This window comes from Pteropus vampyrus, unplaced genomic scaffold (assembly GCF_000151845.1).
Source record: "Pteropus vampyrus isolate Shadow unplaced genomic scaffold, Pvam_2.0 Scaffold18, whole genome shotgun sequence".
Taxonomy (NCBI): Eukaryota; Metazoa; Chordata; class Mammalia; order Chiroptera; family Pteropodidae; genus Pteropus; species Pteropus vampyrus.
The window spans coordinates 8,545,131-8,571,716 of record NW_011888799.1 but is presented as its reverse complement, the minus strand read 5'-3'; the positions used below and the strand labels follow the sequence as shown (position 1 = coordinate 8,571,716).

At 43.3% G+C, this 26,586-nt stretch overlaps 1 protein-coding gene and 1 pseudogene across 2 annotated transcripts in view; one reads left to right on the top strand and one right to left on the bottom strand.

Annotated features, from left to right (window-relative positions):
- CLIC5 (chloride intracellular channel 5) overlaps positions 1 to 26,586 on the top strand; it is a 161,626-nt gene that overhangs the window by 61,069 nt on the left and 73,971 nt on the right. The window contains exon 1 of one of the 2 annotated variants that reach the window (XM_011354767.2): positions 3,682 to 4,087. The exons of the other annotated variant lie outside the window; for it this stretch is intronic. Within the exon in view, the coding sequence (XP_011353069.1) occupies positions 4,025 to 4,087 (63 nt within the window). The 5' untranslated portion in view covers positions 3,682 to 4,024. Of the gene's footprint in view, positions 1 to 3,681; positions 4,088 to 26,586 lie in introns of those variants that run through there. 2 annotated transcript variants of the gene reach the window in all.
- Positions 732 to 830, bottom strand: LOC111736202 (annotated as a pseudogene).

Here is a 26,586-nt window from a genome sequence, read left to right as displayed (position 1 = left end):
TCTATTTGTCTCTTTTTCCTTTCATGGTCAGCTTTTGTTTTATGTATTTTAAAGCTCTGTTATTAGGTACATACACATATAGTGTATGTACCTTCCTGATGAGTTGACTTATCATTATGTAACACCCCTCTTTATCTCTGATAATTTTCTTGTTTTGAAGTCTGTTTGTCTGATATTCTTATAGCCACTCATTTTTTTGATTAGCTTTTGCATGGTATTTCTTTTCCAATCTTTTAAGTTTATCTACATCATTATTTTTGAAGTGAGATTCTGTAATAGCATATAGTTGGCTCTTGGGGTTTTTTTTTTTTAAATCCAGTCCAACAATCTCCAGTTTTTAATTGATGTGTTTAGACCATTTGTATTTAGAGCAAGTACCGATATGGTTGGATTTAGGTGTGCCATTGTATCAGTAGTTTTTGGTTTGTTCTCTTTTTCATGTCTGTTAGGACTTTTAGATTATTTGAATATTTCTTGCCATTGCATTTAATTTATTGGCTTTTTGCTATATCTCTTTGTATAACTTTTATAGTTCTTCCTTTAGGAGTTGTTACATTATATGCACATAAATTTTCTCAATCTGCTTAGAGTTCATAGTTTATCATTTTGAGTGAAGTATAGAAACCAAACGACTGTATAAATCCCTTTACCTTCACCCATTATGTCATAACATTAATCTGACTATATCGAAACTCCATAAGATATGTTATAATTTTTGCTTTCGACATCATACAAAAGTATAGATGTTATATAGATTTGCCTGGCATCCTTTCACTTGGGCCATGCTAATCTTCTCTCTATTTTAGTATATATGGTGCCAAAGTGAGCACTGGATATATTTTTGAAGTTCTCTTTCAGTAAATATTTATCTAAAACTTGCATCAAGTTTGTGAAACTATGATTATTAGACGTATAGTTTATGATCGAGGAGATGTTTTTTTCTGAACAAAGCTAGAATTGATTGTAATGTAGTATGCTTTGACATTAAAGGGTGAAAATGAAATATTTTTATCTTGAACTAAAGCAGAATGTGGAATTAAAAACTAGAAATATTTTATGATGAAAGCTGGCTTTTTTTGCAACATGAAAGTTTATAATATCAACACTATCAGTTATCTGTAGGGATGTCCAAATGAAAGATATTATCTACAAATTAAAGGGAACTGTTCCATTTTCCAACAAGCAGGAGATATTTGGTGAAGATGAAATGCAAGCCGACTCTGCTAGGTTTGAGATTAAGGAGCATAGAGGTCATGCCATATGTTGTTTAGATCATAGCCAAGAAAGTGATCATATGTGTAAGACATCTTTCATTAAAAAAACAACAACAACAATAACAATAACAACAACAACAACAAACCTTAAAGACATTTTATAAGTATAATTTTATTTATTTCTGCCACAGTACTATTGCAAATATCGTCCACACTCCAGAGCAGGGAAGCGATAAATCTGCGCAGCATGCAATGAAGGTACCAGTCTCCTGCTGCAACCTTGTCCTTCCCAGAGGATGTAGTCATTGGCTCAGAATGTACAGCCATGAAGGTGACTGTTTCTCTCAGGACTGTGGTGATGTAAGCCTGAAACCAAGGAGGAGGAGAGAAATTAAACTTCACCTTGATTAAGCTATAGTGTACTGTGAGGGTTGCAAATTGGGTTTGGTGACTGTTTCTTCAGTAAGAAGGAGATATTTACACTTGGAGTATATGGGCAAACAGCTGCCATTAAGGGTGGCCAGGATACCTTGCCATCTTCTCTGCCTATCAGATGCCTGACCATTCAGGAAGGTTTAGCTGATGTGCCTTCTGCTCTGTGAAGACTTTTCCTCTACCCATTTCAATTGTGGTGAATAATCTCTCTACATGCTGACTTATGTAGCCCTTTCGTCTGCCTAATTCATGTGGCAGCCTTAGTTTTCTTTTCATGAGACTATTACCCTGAAATGAATTTTAATCTCCATTAAGACGAGGGCATTGTCTTTGTTTCCCCAAAGTGACTTACCTCGTGTGCACTAGTTTGAGAGAGGCAGTTAGTAGAGTAGTTGAGAGCACAGGCTCAGTCTTCCTGGGTACAAATCCTGACTTCACACCATTTCCTAGCTGGATGACAAGGCAAGTTACTCAAATACTTTATACCTCAGTTTCTCCACTAGTAAAATTGGGATAATAACACTAATTATAAAGATTAAACAAGTTAAGCTATGTAGAGTACTTAGCATTTTTTTTGCCTGGTACATAATAAATACTATTATTTATTTTTATTATTAAATTATTATTTTTTATAAAGTTATGAAATAAATTGTACATTTGTAAGTAAAGCAAGACAGCATAAGTAGGATTAGCTAAAGAAAACAGAATATGACCAGATTCCAGATGCAAAAGATCTACTGCCTATTTTTAAAAGTAATGAGGGGCAGGAATATAAATTAGTACAACCACTTTGGAAAACCATGTAGCAGCATTTACTTAAGAAGAACATCCTCACCCTCTTCAATTTAGCAATTCTATTCATAAGTATATACTCAACAGAAAATCGTCCATGTTTTTACCAAAAGATGTTTGATAGAAAGTTGCTGGCAGCAGCATCCATAGCAGTCAAATGTCTATCAACAAAAGAATGACAAGAATACATGGTGGCAATAAAAATAGCTGAGTTCAACTACACCAGAATGAATGAATCTCAAAAATGTAATGTAAGGTTCCAGGCAAAAGTAACCTGTGCTGTTACAAATCAGGCTAATGGTTACCCTGGTCAGGAAGAGAGGGGAGGGGAGGAGAAATAACGAGGAAAGACCAGGAGGAGCTTCTGGGGTGTAGCTAACGTTATTTTATTTTATTTTATTTTATTTTATTTTATCTGGTGTTTATTTTGCATGGGTAGGTTAAGATTGTGAAAATTCATTGAGCTGTACACTTATGATATGTGTGTTTTTTCCCATACGTGTATCATACTTCATTAAAAAAGCAAAACAAAGATAAAAACAAAAAACAAGAACAGAAAAGAAAGAAAAGAATAGACTAGAAAGCATATGAAAAGAAAAAGAAAGGAAGGAAAAAACAAGCCCAGAAAGAAGGTTAAAGACAGGGACTCTTGGCTCCAGCTGCACCTGACTTGGCTGGTTCACCCCTCTAACTTACAAGCCACCACTGCCAGTCTGGTCTTCCCCCCAACTCCCGCCCCGCCCCGCCCCACTCTGTTTGTCCAGCAGAGGATGGCAAAGGCCTGTTTTGGGGGGTCCTTTCCTTCCCTCTCCCACTCCCTCACTGAACATTGCTTAGGCAGTAAGGGGCTTTCCAACTGGGTAACGCCGATAGTAAACCTGGAGCAGGTAAGGCTTCATTATTGAAACTGAAGATTTAAAGGCATCTCCTCTTTTCTACTACCTCTACCTCCACCTCTACCTCCACCTCTGCCTCCACCTCTACCTCTCGCTCTTCCACTTCCTCTTCCTCTTCTCTCAGGCTCCTTCTCCCTCTCCTCTTTCGTTCCCCAAGACATCCTCTGGTCCTTGGTGGCGGTGTGGGACCAGCTTGGTCCGCGCCTCGCGCCCCGTGGGGTGGCTTGGCTGGGGCAGGGCCAGGGCTGAGGCCCCGCTGGCTCGCGGGTGCCCCTCCCGCCCTGCCCGGGTTGACCCCGCCCCGCAGCCGCCAGCTATTTTGGGCGAGTTGGCTGCGACGGCAGGATCGCTGACAGGCGCGGATCCTGTGACACCTCCCTGCAGCCCAGCACTTGTTGCTCCCAGGACCTGCTACCATCCCTGAAGGCACCTTTCCCCTTTGCCCCCTGTCCCTTCCTGGCTTCTCTCCTTTTCATGTGATCACCCGGGACACTGATCTCTCAGACATCGCTGTCCCCGGCTTCAGAAATAGATTAGGGAGGAGAAAAAAAGAAAAAAGAAAAACGAAAAAAGACGCCGCTCTGAAAAGAGGCCCCCTGGGCAGGAGCAGGAACGCAGAGCGCTGGCCCCGGCGCCGCAGAGGTGGCGCCTCCCCGGCCCGGGACGGTGGCCCCGGGCACCGACGGCATGACGGACGCAGCGACAGCTAACGGGGACGACAGGGACCCTGAGATCGAACTCTTCGTGAAGGTAGGTCGGTGTCTCGGCTCTCGCCGCACCTGCCTCTCCTCCAGCAAGGCTCCCGGCGGCGTTGGCTCACGTGCCTGGGCGCGGGCCGCGCCGGGACGCTGGACTGTCCCCAGGGAGGGCAGCCCAGCCCTTGCCGTCCCCTGGGTGGCCTTCTGCAAGGAGAGCCTGGCTTCAGGGCTCTCGGGCGAAATGGAGTCAGGTGCAATCTCGCAAGTGGCTGTCTTCTTGGAGAGTTCGCGGTTTGTCAAAGCTGCCGCAGGACAGGCGGTCACCGCTGCGGGTCCAGAGCCCTGCCCTGAGCGATGTTGGCTTTTCCTAAAGGGCATCTCTAGGTGTAGGGAGATGGCAGGAACCTGGCTGGACCTGTAAACCTTTCCTCTAAAACGAGGGTGAGGAGGAGGATAAAAGGAAGCATTACTGATAGAATTACCTTAAGAAAAAAAGGGAAAAAAATCACGTCTTAAAATTTCCCCTTTCTCTCTTAGAGCTAATGAAAGAAAGCAAAAGGAAACAAAGATGCTTTCTTGCTTTCTGACCTGAAAAGCAGAAAACAAACACTCCATTTGCCAACATTGCTGTTATTGTCGTAATCATGATGCTGAAGGGTAATATCAGGAAATGCTGAGGGGCTGGCAATTCGGAAAACGTCCCGGTCAACCTGAGCAGACTGGGATGAAGGCACAGAGTGAAAAAAATTAAATTAAGTCGCCTTGCTCCCGGGACAGACACGATCTAACGTCAAAGCCGCTTGCTTCCTTTGCAACCTGTAGGAGGAAGGATGGAGGCCGAGGCAGTGCTTTCCCGGTCGGCTGGTGTAATAAGAAAGAAACATTTGATCAGTCCTCTGTGCCGACACCGCAGAAGCTTGGAAACCTGAGGCGGCAAGCGAGCTGCCTCCAGGGCGGCGCAGAAAGAGTCTCCAGGACTTGGGGGAGGGGCCGTTGGCAGGCTGCCTGAGAGTGGAGACCTTTCACAAAGGGGAAAAAAAACCTTAGAATGCAAAGTTTCCCTAGAAATATTCAGATCACTAAGAAGAGAAGAGTCCTTGGTGCCTACCCAAGGGCCTCCTGATGGAATTTAAAAGGCACATGTATTCCCTGGAATAGGGGAAGTGATCTGTCCCAGTTGGCTCAGCCTACCAGAAAAGTTTGTTAAATTTCTTTGGCTGGGTTTTATGTTCTTTAAAAAAAAATTATCCGTAGAATTAAAGTGTCATTTAATGACACTTACTTTCCTTAGCCTGTTTCTTTCCCCTCAAATATGGTTTCTGTCACCCTCATTTGGTTTCTGCGACCCCATCTGGGCAGGATTTCCAAGCCTTCTGGGTGACCCAGGTAATGAAAGGGGTCACGTCCCTTCGGAGGCCGGGCAGTGTGGGCAGCACAGTGATGTCCTGCACCTCAGGGTCCAGGCCTGCGGTGTAGGGAGTGAATAGAGAAGACTTTAACAAAGTAATGAGTCTTGCTGCTCTCCTTGAAGAAAGCTATTCTAGGACTTTCTCAGATTCCCTGGGAGGAGGTAGTTTCATAGTGTCAAGTTCCTGAAAGATATTTGAAACACAAATTGACTCTTTAGAGCCAAAGGAGCCCTTTGCCCCACTACTAGGCATGGAGACCAATTCTACCTGCACCTTTGGAATTTCATGTTGGCAGCTTTGGAGATTTTCTCCATTTATATAAAAAGCTCATTGCACAGCTCCCAGTGCCCCCAAAGAATTCTAAAATGCCTGTGTTTTCATTTGTTTTTTCCCTAAAGGAAAGCAATCCAAGAGAACCAGGCAAGCCTTAATGGTTAGCTCAAAAACCAGACCGATGCAGAGAACAAAAAATCAGATAGGAAAGCTCTTTTGATTTTTTTCCCCCTTTTTGAGCCTCTAGTTAGTAGTTATCACTTACAGAGACAAGTAAAGGCTGAAAATAATTGTGAAATAAGACAATGGCCAATTTTTGAATGGTTTCATCTTCGGGAGGCAATGTCCTGATATACAGAATTAAGCATTTCTGAGTCTGACATTTCTCTTAGCCCTGTGATTTCCATTGGAAGAAAGGCCTTCTTGTTGAAGGTGTCAGGTACCTGAGTGCTTTCTGCAGGGTAAGGTACCCACCAACCCACTTTCTAGGATGACTCCCAGGCAGGCTGGCTCCACCCAGTAAGAGCTGTGATATTGATCATCTTCAACATTCCCATGAAGTGAACCTTCAACCCGGACCGTCCGCTGGGTGTGTCATACAAAATCTCTGTCACTCAGGGAGTTTCAAGGACATATGACTTTGTGTCACATCAATTAATAATCATTATCTGTTGCTACTGCTAGTAATAATAATAATAATAGGCAGCATTTTTGGACTTATGAAGCACATTCAAATACTTTTATCTTATTGGATCTCCAGTCCTTATTCATGAGCCTTGGTTCACTCATGTGAAAAATGAAGAAAACAAATAACTGTGACTCACAGGAACCTTGCGAGACTTGCTGCTGTCAGAGCACTCAGGGGGCAGCAGTTTGTTCTTCTTGTAACAACCCAGGGAAATAAGAATGATGGTTTGTCCTGTTTTATGGTTGAACAACACAGGTCCTCAGAAGAGGGTATGTGAAATGCCCAGATGTCAATGATAAATAACATTCAGACCCAGTGCTCAAATCTAGCAGTTTAGACTCTAAATTCCTTACTCTTTTTCAAACACCCATATGTAAGGGCTTGTATCTTCTTTTGCCAAATTAGGCTCTCCAGTGCTACCCAAGATGACGATTATCGATAACTTACTAACCCATTCTAAGGTGGTCATGGACTGCTGTCAAGAAGCCTGGCCATCCCTGCTTTGCACTCCAAGTCTTTCCCTTCCAGGGAACATTCTTATGGTGACTTTTAAGAGATCCCTTCTCCGATGTTTTTAGTTTATTCATCTACAAGAAGAAAGATTTGAGTAGATACACTCTGATTCTAATGTTCCATAATATCCGTGGTTGGGCCAGAGGTTTGGAGACGAAGAACCTGAGTTCAAGTGTTGTCTCTCCCTCTAGTTAGTTGAGTCATTCTGAACAACTTACTTAACTTCTATGAGTCTCAACAGACCCCTCTTAAAACAAGATGGTGGTTTTAAAATAAGGCGACCATATAATTTTGTCCAAACCAAGACACTTCTGAGATTGAAAGGGGGTGCTACCAATAATTAGGCTGGGGCAACAGGTGTACCCTGGAATTGTTCACGGCCAGTTAGGATGTGTGGCCGCCCTGATTATGGAAATACTGTCACCACAGTCTTGCTGTGAGGGTTCCACAGAGGCAAATAGGTGAAAGTGTTTCCTAAATGGAAAATTGCTATAAACACCTTGATGTGAAATAATGATACGAATTCTGTGGCAGATAGAACTTTTCTTAATCTGCAGGTCCCCGATTTGCCTTAGGGGACAAAAAGCTGGCTCCTTCCTCACTCCCAGGGCTATTTTGAGAATAAATGAGATCGTATGTAGCTTAGACTTTGATCATAAAGGGAGGATAATAGGTTAGAGAATTAATAATTGAAAGAAAAAAAGAGCGAGGAAGTAAAAGCAAAACAGAAAGTGATTCGGAAAGACAGGAAGTGCTGAGTAGTTAGATCAAGACATCCCTCCCATCTGTATTGACTCGTCCACCTCCTATACCACCCCTAGACCCCAAATGTAGAAAACCACCAAAGTGATGATGGTGAGGCAATTTGCTGCAAATGTCTCTTGGGGCCACAGGTGTGGGTTTCAACAGAAACCAGCGGTTTTCTACCTTGGCTACATAGTCAAATCATTTGGGGAGATTTTAAAACTCCCGATGCCAGCCTGCTCTCCAGGCCAATTACATGAAAGTTTCTGTGGGTAGGACTCAGAAACAACATTTTTACCCCACCCCAAGTGACTCCAGCGTGCAGCTCTAGTGGAGAGCCACTGAGTCATAATCAGAGGCGAGTCTGATGTCAGGCAGCTTCTGCCACAGCTGAAATAGGTGACCTAGCTAGGGCGGGTTAATGTCTAGAACTTCTAACGGCCTTGGGGCATCGTGATCAGGAGTGTTGTTGATAGAGAGCTTTCACCCAAACGGTGTTGGTTAACGGATGCTGACGGACTATAATGCCCTATCCACAGGACTCTAGAACAATCAGGGCATGGGGTCCGTCTAGTCAAATAATCATTAGTTCAGCATGGGGGAAACTAAACAGAGTCCTGCTGATTGTCTGGTGGAAATGACTAGTTGTTTCACTTACTGAATGATCTGAAATGCTCTGACAGTGGTGCAGGGTCAAGTCAAGTCATGGTGACCCATGCTGTGGTCATCTGACTTCTAGAACAGACAGGATCAAATCTCAGATCTCTGCTGCCCACTGGCTGACTGGTCACCTGGGGCAGCTTGCCTGAGCATAAGCTCATTAGGTTTTGACATTTGCTTCATCATATTAAGCAATTGTTTTTCTTTCCCACCACCTTCGGATTTTGATCTGCAGTCAGTAATCCAATACACAGATTCATCCTTCCTGTTATGTCAATGAGTGTGTCTTTTCCTGGTAATGCATCCATGAGAGTGCTAGTGTCAGAGGTCGAATAGTGCACATTTCAGGTGCCGTTTGGCAGGTAGTGGGAGTGAGGACTGGGGATGTGCAGACATTGAAGTCCACTGTCACTGATGCCAGCTCCTACTTCTCTGCTGACTTGTGTTGTTTCTCTGGGTGTTTCTTGACTCTCTCCACCCAGGGCAAAGAGTATATCGATTTAGACAGTCAGGTCAAAAGCTTTTCGTTCTTGTTTCTTTCTGAGTTGCCAGATGCTGGGCCCATGTTAGTGGGCGCAGGAGGTGCAGTAGAAGAGTGCAGCTTTGGGTGCTAGGCTGTGAGTTACCTGCTTTGTGGTCTGGAACAGGCTGCTTGGCCTCTCTGAGCCACCGTTTTCTTACCGGTGCAGTGCTGATAATGTGAGCATTGAAAGAGCTGTGTATGAATCTGGGGTGTAAGTAGAACCTCTTCTGTAGGCCAAGTATAGCTCAAATGGTGAGAAGCCTTGAGTTTTTCTCCCTTAATGTGTCCAAGAAGTCAGAGACTCAGTCCTGTCTGCCCCTGCCTCGTTGCTGGAGCCAGGACACAGACCGCTGAAAAGCTAGAGTACAGTGAAACCTTCACTGGAACTGATCGCCTCTAATGAGGTTGCTGCTCAGAGAGCTGGAGACCCCAGAAACCACTGTCCAAAGCAATGTGGTTGGCCTGACCACAGGGTAAGTGCAGATTCCTGACCAATTGTTGAGTTCTCAAGCTCAAGAGAAGTTAATCAAAGGGAGCATCCACATAGCTCTGGGGCCTGGGCCAGAATGCATCAAACCACTGGGGGTGCTGCACTGGCCTCTCCTCTTTTACCTGTAAGGGGACATTATTTCGTGGGCTTCATTCCCTGTCTTGTCAATGGGCCCTGGGCATGGCCTCCCCAGGTTCACCTGAAAAATGCTTATAACTTTGACCCTTAGTTCCAAAAGGACCCCTAGGCTCTCTGTGCAGATTTTCCCACTCTCTCTCCAGCAGCTCGCCAGCCCATCATAGCCATAGTTGCTCTCATAGAAAATATATACACACACATGTTCACATGCATTATCTATCTGGACTATGCAAAAAATATAACAGAGTCTCAATGTCTGCTGTCTTTTAAAACTACTACCCGGGAGACATCCTCAGTTGTCTTTATCATTAAGCCTGGAGGACTAGAAATAGTGAAGAAACAAAGTGGTTAAGCATAGGTTTCCTGAAGATGTGAGTCAGTAGTGAAAGGATTCTCCCTACCCGGGGGCGTCTGAGAAGTGCCCATGCTGGTGTTCTGAAGGGTCGGAGCCGGGGGTATTCCTTTGCCAGCCTTCTGAGTGAGAATCTAGTTTGGAAACTCATAGATTCAGTTGAGGAGTATCTTCATTCTGAAACGTGAAATTCCTTAAAGATAATGAAATGTTATCAGAACTGAAATGAATCTTTTCCGAGAAAAAGACATGGAGTCGTTAACCTCTAGAAACCCTCTAGCTCTGCGAGCATGGGGAAAGTCTTTGAATTCTATTGATTGTAGCACACATGGTGAACAGTGGCCAGGCCATTGGTGTGTCACAGCCTTTGGGGTGTGAAAAAGTCACTGCCAAGCTTCTTCACATGGACTTGCCCAGGTCCCCGTCCCCAGAGATTCAGATTCAGGAGGTCGGAGTCAGGCTCAGGCATCTGTATCCTTAAAAAACTACCCCTGGGTGATTCCGGGATTCCTCAAAGACTGAAAACCAGTGGCCCGGACCATGGGTCGATAGGGTTGAACTACCCAGTGGGGACCCAAAAGGCAAGAGGAAGTTCAGTCCCCACTATAAGCTTGCATTTCATAGGGTGGAGGAGGCTGAGGCAAATATGCTATTAAGCATGAATTACCCCAGACTGACCACCAATACACTAGAAAAGGGAGGGAAGGAATGCTTTTGACCTTTCTTTTGACCTTGCTTTTCTTTGTTTGTAACTTTTTTATGTTATAAGAGTGACAAGTAATTTTAAAAGTTAGGCATGAAGGAAATATTAGGAAGATAAAGAATTTAGGGAGTTAAGGGATCGAAAATAAACAATCAGTCAACCAACTAACAGACACACATGTGGAGCCATGTACTCTGAGCCAGCCTCTGTGAAAGCTGAAAGGGGGAGGGGATATCAAAGAAGATGGGGTTCCAGTAGTCCATTGCTTGCAGCTGTGAGCAAAAATGTGAGAAAGCATCAGTGTCACATGAGTGGTAGGAGATGAAATGAAGGGTGCATATAAAGACACCAGTGTGGCTTGAATGAGGTCTCCAGGCCTAGTCTAGAGGGAGGTGGGACCCAAGTTGTGCTTTGAAAAATGATTAGGATGCACAGAGTGGCTAGGAGTGGGTAACTATGTCAGATCCAGCAACAGTGTGGAGGTGAAGATGTTCAGGACCCAGTGGGTATATGAGGTTGGCTGAAGAGATTGGTATATGGAGGGGTGCAATTGGAAATAACACAGAAAAAAAGAAACAGTGGGAAGAGTTTTGAATGGCGGATAAGTGGTTTTTGCCCCTTGTAATTAATGGGGAGTGACCAGAAGTTTCCACATGGGGTGGGAGCTTGATTTGGTCCCTGTTTAGAAAGGTTCATATTCTGTGTTGCATGATATGGTGGGAAGATTAATGAACTCAAGATCTGGCTTTGTCACACATTGGTTGTGTGACTTATTTTAAAGCTAAGTTTCCTCTTCAGTAAATGGGATCAACAATCATAAAATTGTAGAATTTCTGCTTTGAGAAAACCTCTCCGAAATTATCTAGTCTGACCCCTTCTTTTCAGAAAAATTGACAATCTTAACATTTTGGGATACAAGCTATATGGATTTAAGTCTTGAAGAGAAATGAGATAAAATGTGAGCTGCTGCTGTTTTTGCCATTGTTCCTACGACTGTTTTCACTGTGAGCATGTTAGAATAAGGAGAGCCTTGAGGCAGAGGCTGATAAGGATGATTCTTCAGTTTTCCTGTCTGGAGGCGATAATAGGCCCAAACTAGGGCTGAAAAGAAGACTGATGTGAATACAAAATCGAGCATGGGCCTTCGAAGATATGTGTGCAAATATATTTCCTGGTAAATTTGCCTCTAGAGAGACTGGTTTCCATATTTGGAATGGTGATACCATTGATGGGTTTGACCGTGATGGTCAAAGATGTAAATGGACTGAGTACAGATAAACTAATTGAGCTTGAGCTTTCAGGTTCCTTTTAACCCTGAAAGTCTCTGGCTTTATGATGGAAATAGACCTGTGAGGAAGGGAGTTTTCATTAATGAGGATAATAGGATTTTAGAAGTCTTCTGTTTGAGGTGATAGCAGAACAGGAAAGTGCAGATATCCATTAGAGTGCTGGAAAATCAGAACTAAGAGTGAGAGGAAGGTCAGGGATAAGAATGTGGGTTTGAACTTCTGCTTAGAGCAAAATAAGTTGAAGTAATAAGTTCCCTGGAGGAGGGAGCATGGAGAAGGAGTAAAGAAATAAGGATTGTGTTTTAGAAAATGCCCATTTGAGAGGGAGGAATGATGCACAAGCGGAGTTAGTCAAGGCGATGAAGCGATCTAAGAGGTGGGAAATTAACATAACATCCTAGATGAAGGGAACTATGTGGACAATGTCTCACGCATAAGCAAGAAGTGGCAGGAAGTGTCATGAAGAACTAAGCGTCTGCAAAGAGAATGTGAAGGGATTTTGGAAAGGTGGACAGCAATATAAAGTAGGGTTGAATCATAGGTACCTCTGACAACAGACTGAGTGATTTCGGACTTTCATTTATGATGTATAAGATTGCATGTGCTACCGCCTGCTTGTGGGACAATTATATTTTAAAAGAGAAGGAAGTGCTTAATTATCTAAAATGGCATGCTTGGTGCTATTGCATTCAAGAAGAGGTATTCTGAAGTGGGCGGTCTTCGAAGTGTGTCTTGGGTCACCCACAGGCTGTGGGGTGTAGAAGTTTGATGCTGGTTACTCCACATCAACCTTTATGAACTTTAGATAATATCTTCTACTTTTATCATTCTTCTATGGTAAGGGGGAAAGGAACAAGTATCGGACTAGAAGAAAAACACAAAAGGTGAAAGCGGGGAGCATATGTAATGAATGGAGTCCAACTGGGGACCCATTGCCTGGAATAAAGAGGAAGTGAAAACCATGTACCAGTTACTGTCTCTTAAAAATCCAATTTGGGAGGTTGTCATGGCAACAGGTATAGGTTTCTTGATTTAGCCCAAGACTCCTCTCCCCTCAGTGACACCTCTGCTTCCTAATGCTATCACTGGGCCAACACCCAGGAAACCCAGCAGGTGGGGGGATGGGGCAATCTCACCTGCCTTTTATCCACAGTGTCTTTATAAGTTGCCTTAGAAAGGTAAGGAGCTTTATGTCTATGATTGTTTATCAAAAATGCCTCAGATTTTTTTTGTGCGAATGAAAGGTTTGGGACAAGGCTTGACCACAGGACTCCAGGAGAGGTGAGCCACGTAGAGAAAGTTATATGACCTCTCCTTGCTCGGGTACTTCATGAGTATAATAGAGATCTGATCTGTCTGGCAGGATTATTATAAGTGTCAAATAAGATAAGAAACACAAATCCCTTTTGTAAACTTGAGTTTTCACTGTTCAAATGTAAGGCATTGTGTTGGTTTGTATACGCCCCACCACTGAAACAACAGCTTGTGAACTTGTTCACATAATAGCTCAATGCTGTGTTTGATGAATAGTCTTTTAGGCTCCCTCCACTCTGAATCCTGCCACACCTGAGGTCTGCCAATTCCTCTGCTGGACCCTGCATTCCTAGCACTGGTGGGAGATCCAGAATGAAGGATCACATGGCAGGTTTGCATGATCCCTGCCCAGAAGTGGTCAAATCCCTTCACCCACTTACCGTAGTCCAGAACTCAAGTGTCATCTAGCCGTGTTTCCAGAGAAAAGAGGGAAGCAGGTTTGGCAAACAACGAAGCTGTCTCTATCAGAGAAATGGTTTGTTTCTTTGTTTTCTACCACTTCATCACCTTCTCACCCCCTAAGACAGCATCCTGCCTATAGTCTCTCTCACTTCCTGTCCACCATGTTTGATACCATTAGCTTAATCTTCCTAGAATGCTCTCTTTATCACACCCTGCTAGATCAAGTTCAACTGCTTCAACCTCTTATTGAAAATGCTTCAACTAGGCCTGCGTTCTCTCTCCCCATCTTATTTCCTATACTCTCTTAAAATGGTTTCTTGTGGGTTCATATAGTTTTTGAAGCATTTTTGAGCCTCTTCTTCATTTTATCTTTACAAAGTCCCTTTGAGGAAGAAAGAGATTTAATCCCCATCACAGACAAGGTGACTTGCCCGGGCTTGTATGCTGTGTTGCTCTGCACGAGTCAAGGGAAAAACCTGAAGATGCTGACTGCAGGCCTGAGCAATCTCTCCCAGAGCCAGTTTCCCCAGCCTCACATGATCTTATGTACCACCCGGGGCACTTTCCAAATTCCAGCACAGACTTATGAATCAGTCTTCAGGGGTCCCAGACATCTGTAATTAATTAGTGCCTCAGTGATTCTGAGGCACAGTCCATTATAGGAACACTTCCCATAACCTAACAAGGGCCCATGTGAATATCCTGAACCCAGAGAAGTGAGTCTAATGGTGGAAATTTAAAGCACTGTGATATGCAAATATGAGAGAAAAATTTAAGGGACAGTGGACCTTCTAGCTGCTCCTAGGTCATCCTAATGAACATAGTATTCCAGTCTTCTTAAATATTGGCCCTTGACTTTAGAATTTACTCCATGGAGTTATAAAAACAGTCATGGACTTTTTTTTTTTTTTTTTTTTGCACAGCTGCTCATTCCCATCCCCAGAGTACAAGGTGTTTGAAGTCGAAAATGCTGGGAAAAAGACTGGAGGGATGGCAGGGGATAAAGGGTAAGAGAGACAGAAGGGAACTGACTTAACTTATGAAGCAGAAGAATTAGTTCTTGTTCTCTAGTTCTTTTTGGTCCCATGAGTCTCTATATTTTCAGAATTCAGAGATTGAGTTTGGAAAATGAATAATAATAGCTGCGGCTATGTGATGTTCTGAACTTTGCTTACATTAACTCCTTGAATTCCGTGTGAAGGTCCTGTTATAACACCCAAGTTACAGGTGAGAAACTGAAGCTCAGAGAGACTGAATCCCCTGACCAAGGCCACGGAGCTAGGACATGCTAGAACATGGAATTCAGTGGATTCAAATCCAATTCCTGGGGCATCAGGATCTGTGCTCTGTGGCCTTATTTCACCCAGACCTCCCAGCTGTGTGAAGAGAAAATGCTTGTGCTAAAGCAAGATACATTTTTTTTTTTCTAATGGCTAGTTAGAGCAGGATGTCCAAGGCTTTGTCTTTCCTTTATTCTCCATAAGTCACAATAAATAGCCCAAGGTCGAGGCTAATCTTTATGTTTACCAGATAGAGGTGTTAGAGCCATCTGAAGACTTGCCTGTTCTCAAGTTTACTTCCTACTTCTCTGCCACAATAACATCAATTCCCATCCTTCGACTGACTCCTTTGTTTTAAGTCACGTTCCCCAGAGGTCTTTTTCAAAATATGTGTTACCCTGCAGCATAGGTGGGGAAGGACTTGGGGTTCAATTCAGGGGTGGGACATGAAGGAAGAGTACTATCTAAGCTGAGGCAGAGAAGGGAGAGGAAGTCACCTACCCCTCCCTATAACAGACCTATTGCCAGGGCAGATTCTGAAAGGACCAGATGATGAAGGGACCTCAGGTTTGCCACCTCCATCAGGACCCCAGGAGCTTCTCTTGACAAGAAGAACAAAGGTACCACTGGAGAAAAACCACGGATTATCCCTGCTGGCCCCTCTCTCGCTTTGGATCACCTTAAAGAGCTATTTGAAGCTTATCTAAGCCTAATGCTCTTCAGAAAACATTTTTCTACCTGTGTGCCAAGAATTACACTATCACGGGTGACACACCTCTCATTCCAGAGTGGGAATAAATGGCCCTCGGTGGGAACGCCTGGCTATTTACCACTCTGGAGTGAAGGGGTACCTCCCAATGTATAATTAGACATAGGTTGAGGAGGAGGAAGGAGTGGTTATCAGATGTACCTAGTTGATGGAGGGTTTGACATGAGGGAAGGATGGCCTACTAAGCTGAAAAAGGAGGCCAGGGATGGAAGATAAAGATCACCCTTGCCATGGCTCTGCTCCCTAAGCCCAGTGCTGATTTCCTTCAGTGGAGTTCAAATGGATAGGACAATAATCAACTAAAAATGGTGACCTTAAAGTCATTGATCAGATGGATTCTCTCCTCGTGGCTGGCTGTTCTTTACTAGACTGCATGTGCACCATCATTTTATTATTCGCAGATAGATAGATAGATATTCTACATACAAATTAGATAGAGTCTATCTATCCTTCTCTCCTGAGATTTGATATCCAAGACTGAAATGCCTATGTCCAAATAGTGTTTGGCATATGCCAACTAATCAAATTGCTGTATAGGTAAATCCACACATAGTTTTGCATTTATTCCATATTCAACAAATATTTGTTGCGTTAACAGAGCAATACAATGGAACTCGGGAAACTTGCATTTTGCTTCTGCTTCCTGTCATTCTATTATTTTGGATTAGTCATTTGGGTTTCTTCATCTTTAAAATGAGGGGATTGGATGAAATATCTGAGGTCGTTGATTCTTTGATTCTGCTGTATACTGAGCCCTGTGTTGGGCCCTGTGGGAGATTCCAAAGGGACTTTCTCAGGCAGTTTACCATCTACTTGGTCAGGGTCTCAGAGCTCCCGTAATCTAGGCTGGGGTCAGCAAACTTTTCTGTAAAGGGTCGCATAGTAAATATTTTTGGCCTAACAGTCTATACAGTCTCTGTAGCAGCTACTCAACTCTCCCACTGCAGCATGAAACCACCATGGACAACATGTAAACGATGGGTATGCCTGTATTCTAATTAAACATTTTTTTTATAGAAATAGGCAGTAGGCTGACCTTTGACCTAGGTGCCCACCTGACAAGGAACTGAACTGAATGTGGTTTGGTACCCAGAGCTGTGGACTTGGCCTTCACTATGGAAGGCATCCTTCCGTGGAAGTGGCTGTACTCACCTGTCTCAGTCCATGCCAATAAGTGTTGAGGCCTGTTTACGCCAGGGTTGAGTTGTAAGATGAAGCATTCTGAATTTCTTGGAGAATGTTCCTATGCGAATCAAAATTATTAACATTCCTATTCTGCATGTGATGAAATAGTCACAGACTGAGGCTCTAGACTTCGTTGTGAGACCCATAGAAAGGTGTCCACGGTCGTGTGGAGAGTCACACATGGACAGAACTCATTCCCAGCTTCCACCCTCTCGCTCTTTTCACCCCCCGGCACTTGGAGTATTGTCTTGTCAAACAATCTCCTTAATGTTTACTGCTTGGCCTGGCACCCACCAAGTTGTGCACTGCTGACACAAGCAGCTTCTCCGGGCAGTGCCCTGACATCGGTGTGCTGGGACATGGTAGTGGGGAGATGCAACAGGGTCTGCCTGGGAAGATGCAACAGGGTCTGCCTGGGAACGTCACTGAGTGAAAACAGTGAGGAGATGCAACAGGGTCTGCCTGGGAACGTCACTGAGTGAAAACACAACAACGACCTCATTTTCACACCAATTTTGCACACTGAGTGAGAGAGGTGAGCAATTCAAACAGGCAAGCCAATCTGTGAGACCACAGACAGCTGTTCCAGAAGGTACATTTCCCGAGAAAGGAGAACTTTGTCATAAGGCAAACATTCCTAATGGCAAGCACTTGGGTTGGTTTGTGTCCTTGACTCTTCTGTGCCCCTGACCAAGACACTTGGCCTCTCTGGGGAATTTTTCAACTATGAACTAGTTGGAACTACATTCCTGGGCCTGCTGGATCCTGGCCTCAATTCAAATTGTTTCAAATTGTGTAAATTCGTGGAATCCACTTATGGTCTCTGGCTATTGTTTACTTATTATGGTTAACTTTCACATTAGTTAGTTTCAGTCTGAGTATGTATGTGTGTGCGTGCAGACCTTGTTCACTCATTTTTAAGATTTTCTTTTTCAGTAGTCTCGGATACCATGATCTGGCAGGAAACTGGTTCTTTCCTATGCCAACAAGTAATAATAAAGGGCATGTTGCTTATTATTCATATGTTTATATTTTGGAGAGTATTTTCAACTGATTTTAATATTGACAAGTATAGTGGACATTTGTCCGATTTTGTTGCTGCCTAGCACCATTCAAACATACTTCTTTTGGGCCCAGTTTCTTCAAGGCAGAAGTTAGGAAATGACTTTCCAGACCAATTCCATTTCTACTTAAAATAGCTAGAATGAGATCTGTGGTTTGCAAAAGAGCCCTTATCAATATTTCCTTTAAAAAAATTGTGCAACAGAATCTTCTTTGAAGTCTTAGAGTTCCTATGACATTAATTATAATACCTAGTTTGAGTGCTAGAATGTCCTATTAGGATATTTAACATAAAATATTTATTTCACAACCTATGTAAGTTCTTTGGGGTGATTTTAATAGAGATAGACAAAATGTAGATCCAGGATTACATGTAGGACTTGTTATGAATACGAATCATCTGACTCACTGGGCCAGCATGGGGGAAGCTGGGGTAAAGCAAGATCACACTAAGTTCTTTTCTCCTCCCTCCTCATCAACTTTAGTGCCACCAAAGTGAAGCCCTTTCACTAAGTGAAGCCCTTTCACTGAGTGAAAACAAGTTACAATAGTTCCCGAGATCCTCCTTCAAGAGAAAAGGGTAATAGTAACAACAACTAACATTTATTATGTGCTTACTGTATGCTTTCTAACCGCTTTACACGTCCTCATCATCTATTCTCCACAACTTGGTATATTAAATACTATTATTAGTATTCTCATTGTATAGATGAGGAAACTGAGGCACCAACAAATGGCTTGTCCAGGGTCGCATAGCTCGTAAATGTTCCTACCCTATTAGTTCCCTGAAGGAGTGACATAGGGGCCAAAGCACTCTTTGTGGTGTATGGAGGTGAAGGGACAGTTTTGCTGAGCCAGAAAACTGGATTAATCAATTATGTCCCCAAGTGACAGCACATTGGAATCTTCCAGGAAGCTTCAAAAAATACAAGCTCTTAGGCTCCATCCAGGAACTCGGGTGTGGGAACGGAAACCTGTATTTACTATTGTCTTAATGCCATACTTTTGCATTACAGCCTCAGGCCTCTGGGCGAGCCATTTTCTTTGCCTGAAATGCTCTTCTCTTCATCCTCTCCCCTTTGCCTCTTCGGAATCAGCTCAGGATTTGGTCATTTTAAAGAACTCTCCTGCATCCCATTGTTTTTTATACTCTCTATCTCAATTAACAGAATATGGATTTGCAATACTTGCTTTACATATGATTAAAATAGGTGTGATTTCAAGCACACCAAGAAGAACTACGAGTTTTTCCAAATGGCGTAGCTACCCTTTAGAGACTTAAATGGTTATTATACTTCAGTGTGAGCGAAAAACCTGAAGTCAGATGTGAGGTGGGGATGAGGGGAACAGGACTCACAAAGGTGGGGGAGGGAAGCAGAATGAGAAGACTGAACATGCCTGTGAGCCCTCCACATTTGGTGAGCAATTCCCACGTGCCGGGCACAGAACAGGAGATGAAGCACACAGTCCCTGCCAGCAGCAAGCTTCCGCCCTGCGAGGTGTACACGTGGACGATCCACAATTTCAATACCTCCGTCTCAGGGTTGTTGGGAGGAAGACAAGAATTAATGTGTGCAAAGTGCTTAAAACAGTGCCTGGCAGGTGATAGTATGTGCTCAATAGATGTCATTTATTATTATTATTTGGCTTTCTGCATAGCCCTGTGCTGCTCTATTGTCTACAAAGCTCTATGGCATTTCTTATATAAAGCTTCTGGCCTTTATACTTTCAGTAAATACTTGTCTCGTCTTATGTCAACAAAGTTTCACTGAGTGCTTTCAGTGTCTCAGGTTCTTGCCAGGCTGGGCTCAGAAATGCCAAAAATGAATCAGGGTGTCTGCCCTTGATCAGACTGGAGAGGGAGACTCCACTTCCACACATGCCTACTACTGAGGGACAGAGAGGAGCTGGGACAGGAGGAAGGCCAGTGGAGAGGCCAGGGATTCACAGGGGGAGCAGCGACTTCAACCTGGGGGTGAGGTTGAGGAAGGCTTCATAGATGCCTGGCATTGGAGGAGACATTTTGAAAAGAGCAGGACACTTTATCACTTTGTACCTAGAACTGTGCTCAAGTATTATCTGCACTGTCTTTTAATCCTTACATTATAAAGTAGGTCCTCCTAGAGTCCCCATTTTACGAATGGGGAAACTGAATCTTAACGAGGTAAAGTCACCAACATTCAATATTTTAGAGTTGGTAGGAATATGGTGAGGCAGATAGTGTGAGGAGCAGAAAAGACATTTCAGGCAGAAGTAACAGTGAAAACTGAGACAGAACATGAAAGTACAAGGCACGGCGTATGGGTGAAGGTATCCAGAAAGAAATCCATTTTGGCTATGTGCCAGGAGGAGTAATAGCTACACTTAGAAAAAGTTGGTTGTCCAGATAATAATCAAATGATCTAATGTTTGGCACCAGTTATAGTGCTGGGACAAGATCTGGAGGCCCCACGCCACAGCTTCCATTAATCCATGAATGCTGGACACTGGGGAAATCCGAAGGGTTCTGTGGGGGGCGGCCCAGGTGGTCAGGTGCTTTAGGACAGCTACTGACCAATCAATGCAGATATTTCGATATCTAAAAACTGGCACTGCCCGCATATCCACTCTGTGACCAAATCATGACAGTTCTTGAACACAAGGTAGAAGAGTTTGGAGTTTGTTGTACAGGCATTGAGAGGCAGTTTTATCAACTTTAGGCGTCACGTTATTAACATTGGTAATTATTTTTCGTTATGCTCCTAGCTTGTTTTGATTTTGAGTGCCCTCAAAACCTTTTTTGGGAGATGGTGGAATATGTAAAACCAACAACATGAAATCACAGACTAATTTTTTTAACACCCTAAAAAATTTACAGCTCCTTTCTGTATTTAGCTTCAGTTACTGAGACCTACGAGTTATTGAGTCTAATTCTCCCCTGTGTGTAAGTAGTGGCTGTTTCCAGATTACATTAGAAGCCTTCCCTTTAAGGGGCCAGAGATTATTCCTCTCTATCTTCATATAAGAGTCACCGCAGTTCTTTTTAGTTTTAACTTAAAAAAAAAATGAAAACTGACTATTTCCACAATGATTACTTTATGTTATCCTCATAACATCCTTCTGAGCGAGTAAAACTCATAATAATACCTTTTTTTCAGATGTGGAAGCTAAGACTCCTCCCACACAGAGATTAGCCAAACTTTACAGTGTAGGTTAGCAAACCAGAGCCAGGTGGCCACCATTCTGCCTCATGGAGACCTGGGCATAACTGGGGTGACGAAGGCCGGGTGAGGGTCTGTAGTGCTACACAAGAAGTCTTCCCAGCTGCTACACTAGGTATGGTCCTTTGAAAAGGGACAAGATGCACCTGGGGAAGTTTCCTTTTCTTTCCCTCATCCCTACATTCAACAGTTTATAAGATGGGATAAAGGTGAACCCTGTCTTCCTTTAATCCAAGCTTGTCGTTAGGAAATGATTTCCAGAAGCAGTGGGGTTTTAGTTTCCTGTTGCTGTGTAACAATTTATCATATATTTAGTGATTTAAAACCAATGTATTTATTATCTCTGAGTTTCTATGAGTCAGGAGTCTGACAATGGCTTAGCTGGGTCCTCTTCTCAGCTTCTTATCTGGAGCTCAGAGTCCTTTTCCAAGTCGTTGTTGGCAGGTGTAAGACTAAGGCCCTCAGCTCGCCCAGGCTCCTCACATTCCCTGCTGCAAGACTCTCTACACGGGCAATTTATACCATAACAGCTTGCTTCCTCAAGGCCAGTAGAAGAGTCTCTCTTTTAGGAGATTTCTCTTGATTAAGTCAGGCTAACTCAGGATAGTCTCCTTTTGATGAACTTAAAATGAACTGATTTGGGGCCTTGATTACATCTTCGAAATTCCTTCGCCTTTACTATATTTTGTTGTCTAGAATCAAGTCATAGATCCCAACCATACTCAAGGGAGGGGATTAGACAAGAGCATAAATGCCAAAAGACGGGGCTACGGGGGCTCGGGTCACCTTAGCATCTATCTGTTCCAGGTAGGTTTAGCTAACTTTCCTCTACACATATTAACATTAGTCGAGCACCTCATATATACCATCATCTCATACCATCACAACTCCATGAGGAAAAAATTGATATGGGCCCATCTCACAGGAAAGGAAACTGAGGTTTAGAGATCTGGTCCCTTTCACAAAGTCACACATCCAGTAGGGACAGAACCTGGTCTATCTAATCAAACCAATCAACCAAAACTCTATGTGCCACTTAAAGAAGCTGAGAGTCTTAAGCACTCAGAGGACACTATCGTATTGGAAACTAAAGCATTACTTTCGCCTTCCTGGATGCTCATGAACTTTATTTATGTTTTTGCCCAAGCTTAGATTAAGAGCACATCTATGACCTTGGACTTGGCATCAATATGTTTTCTGAGGGAAGACGGATACTCTTACCATGTAACAGGGGTTTTTGCATATATTCCCTTATAACCATCCTGCAACGTGAATGTTATTATCCAAATTTTTGCTACAAGGAAACTCTCCTATAGACTCAAGGAGGGTATATGTGACACTACATTTCTTACACTTGTTGAGAGTCAGATATTAAACTCCTGATCTTTCTATCACTCTTTGTTCCAATGTGAACTTGTGGGCCGACTCAAAAAGGAAACAAATAAAAGACAAGATGGAGGTTTCTTTTTGTTTGCTTTAGGCAGCTGTATTTTTAGCAGCTTCTTTACCTCACTGACCTGTTCCTGGAATGGAAACTAGTAACTTAAACATGAATGGAAACCACTTTAAAAAATAATAGCAAGACATCAGTGCTGCCTCCAGTTAAACAAGAGGGTGAGTGCAGAGAGTTACCTTGTTCAGCAAGATCTTAATAATTCCTTTCTTTTGTAAAACAGACTGCAGTCTATAAAGAATATTTGCATAATTATATAATTGAATTGTTCTAACAACTTTGTTTACCTGCCCCTGCTTTGCAGATGAGAGAAAGTTTCAGGGAGAGGCTCCGTGTCTTGCCCAAGGTGGCACAGTCCATAGGAGGAAGAGCTGGGTCTGCTGCACAGGCACTTACTGCCAAGCTCTCCCTTTACACTCCCCTATCATGAGCAAAGATGGGTATCTGGGTGGAGATGTCACTGAGGAGAGTGACCGGATGTGAGGTGAATCCCATCACGGACCCATAGGAACATCCAGGGTTGACCCCAGAGTTCAGCCAGCAACATCCTATTGGTGAAACTCCTCAAGCCTAGGACTATTGTTTCCCATCCTGGAGGGTGATGTGACTTCCCCTGCACTCTGCCCCTTGCATAATCTTGGTACCTTTAATGGGATTCCTAGCTTGCTCAATCTAATTTTTTGTGTGTAATTTAATATCCCTCATTTACAAACAGAGCCAGGCAGAGAATCCCTGCAGAGAATGAGATGGGCCCTTCCTATTTCCTTATTCAGGTTACATTGTACTACCTGGTTTTGTGTTTATTGACATTGTGAATGAGATGTTGTTGTGAAGGCAGCACCCAAGATACTGGTCAAATAGTAATATCGGGCAAAGAAAAGTAGTGAATCTAGAAAACTACTTCTGTTGATCTACATCATAACCTGAGGATTCTTCTTAATGCTTTTTCCAAAATTTCAAAGCAGTGCTGAGTTATGCCCATCAAGATGATTTTTTTCTTTTCAAAGGTGGAATCAGGAATTAGGATATTTATAGAACAACATGGCTTCAGCAGGATACTGGGACTACTTGTAGGAAAAGCTGGAAGGGGATCTCTGAGGTCTTAATGATGACAATCAGGAAAGAGGACATGTTCATGTGAAATGACACCTAGAAAGCATCAGCAGGGATAAGGAGAATTTCCAGTCAGAGCTAATCACACTGTGTTCTCTCCCCTCAACATTCTGACAAAAATGAAACAAGATTCAAGGGGATGTCAAGTGCGGCCTAGGAAGGCAGACCAAATCTCACACTTTAACACTTCCGGAAGGCAGAGCAGTTCTACCCATGTGGGCAGGAGATTCATGCTGCTCTCTGCTGGGGGCAGGGTTGGGGGACGGGGAGAGAAAGTCCTCGGCCTCAGTACTGACCCTCTGTCCTCACAATGAGGGCCTTGTAGACTGAGGCCGACCTTTAGCTTTCTCCTCAAGTGATTGTCCCACTGCCAGTGACTGCAGTTGCACCGAACCTACCAGAGGTCGGAGTCTGGACGGGGACCGAATTTGTCTTGCCCTGGAAAGGCTCTGCTTACCTGTGGGCACCACTGTGCTGGGTGAGCACTACAGTGTATGAGAGGAAGGGCTGGAGAGGTCAGTGGCAAACTTACTTCTCAAAATCCAATACCTCAAGCTCCCATTTTTTTCTGATTTTAAAAAACCAATTTAGTAGAACCCTGATAAAAATAAGAATACTACATAAGAGTGTATGGATGTCCTTGGGTTTATTGTCGATGAATGGCCACAAGGATTCATGCTTTGGAGAAGGGGCTGTGCAAGATGACTTCTGAGGCCCCTTGTAATGGTTAATTTTTTAAATGTCAACTTGACTGAGCTGTGGGGAGCCCAGGCATTTGGTCCAACATTATGCTGGATGTTTGATTATGTGAGGGTGTTTCTGGATAAGATAACCATCTGAGTGAAACAGATTGCCCTCCCTAATGTGGGTGGGCCTCATCCAATCAATTGAAGGCCTGACTAGAACAAAGGGAACTCCTCCTGCCTGACAGCCTTGAGCTGGGATGTTGGTCTTTCCCTGTCTTTGGACTTGGACTGAAACATCAGCTCTTCTTGGAGCATGCCAACTATCAGACTGAGACTTACACTGTTGACTCTTCTAGTTCTCAGGCCTTCTGACTCCGACAGGACTCTACTGCGTCTCTGGCTTAACGGCAACTGCAGATCGTGGGAATTCTTAGCTGCTACAATCATATATGCCAATTCCTTATAATACATTTATTATAAGTGTTCTCAAGGTAACCAGAATATTCTACGGGTTTTGTTTCTCTGGAGAACCCTAATGAATACAGATTTTGGTACCGAGAATGTGCTGTTGTTGTTATGAATACCTAAAATTGTGAAAGTGGCTTTGGGGGAGTCATGAATGTTGGGTAATGGGTAGAGGCAGGCAGAGTTTTGAGGCACATTCTAGAAATGTGGATGTTAAAGGCAATTATGGTGAGGTCTCAGAAGGATATGAGGAACGGTTTATTGGAAACTGGAGAAAAGATGACCCTTATTACAAAATGTCAAACAACATGCCTGAATTGTGTGCTAGTGTTTCGTGGAATAATTTATGAATGATGAAATTGAATCGTAAGTAGAGAAGAATTCTAGACCAAGTATTGAATGTGCACTTTGGGTCCTTCTTACTGCTTATAATAAAACGTGAGAGGAGAGAGATGAATTAAAGAAAGAATTGCTAGGCACAAAGAAACCAGAATTGAGATTTAGAAAATTCTCAGTCGACCCATATTGCAAAAAATGAGAAAGTTCGCTCTAAGAAGAACACTGAGGACGTGCCTCAACAACCATTTGGTAAAGAGATCACGGGTGCAACTCATAGACCTAATCAGCCATCTCAGCAGAAGCCAAACATAGAGATGGGATTATACCAACAGAAATACTGCTGGCTTGAACTAAAAAGGACAGGAAAAAACATGAGACGAAATGAAGGAAGCCTGTTGGACTTCATAGATCCTACAGGACTAGACCATGGAGCCAGCATGCACTGTTCTTCAAGAAAAGAGAATGACCCTGAGGGTGATTCAGAGATCATCAGAGCTGCCTTCTCAGTTTCAAAGAGTGAGGCCATTGCCTCTGTTTCAGTGAGCCAAATGGTCTTCAACCAGAGCAGTACAGATGGGGTCACCCCGCAGAGCTTTGGGAGCACAGCTTCCCAGAGCCTTGGGGGAGGGACCCTCATTCCAGCAGAGCCACGTGGGCGGGACGGCTGCCCTAGTCGGTTTGGAAGGCAGGACATTGAGTTAAAGAAAATTATTCTTGAGCCTTAACATCTAAGGGAATTTGCCTTGTTAGGTTGTGAACTTGCTTGGGACCTGTCACCCTTTCTTATTTCTTATTTTTCCCTTTTGGAAAGAGAAGTTCTATCCTATGCCTCTCTCACCATTATATTTTGGAGACACATAACTTGTCTGGTTTCACAGATTCACAGCTGGAGATAATTTTCGTTTCAAGATAAATGGTACCTGAAGTCTCACATGATTTAGATGATATTTAGATGAGACTTTGGACTTTAGAGTTGATGCTGGAATGAGTTAAGACTTGGAGCTGTTGGTCTGGAATAGATTTTACGTGTGAGAAGGACATAAATTTTAGGGGATTAGGGGTGGAAAGCTATGAACTGAATTGCGTCGCCCTAAAATCCATATATTGATTCCTAATTCCCAATGTGACTGTATTTGGAGATAGGGTTGTTAAAAGGTAATTAAGGTTAAATGAGGTCACAAGAGTAGGGCCCACATCCAATAGTACTGGTGGCCTTATAAAAGGAGAAAGGGAGATCTTTTTCTTTCTCTACCATGTGAGGACCTAGTGAGGATGAGGTTGTCTACAAGTCAGGAGGAAAGTCCTTGTCAGAAACCAAATCAGCTGGTACCTTGATTTTGGACTCTCTAGCCACTAGAACTCAAAGAAATAAATTATTGTTGTTTAAGCCACCCAGTCCATGATATGTTGTATGGCAGCCCCAGCAGACTGAGATACCCCTTTAAGATCTTAGTGTTGTGATTACACACACACACACACACACACACACACACACACACAC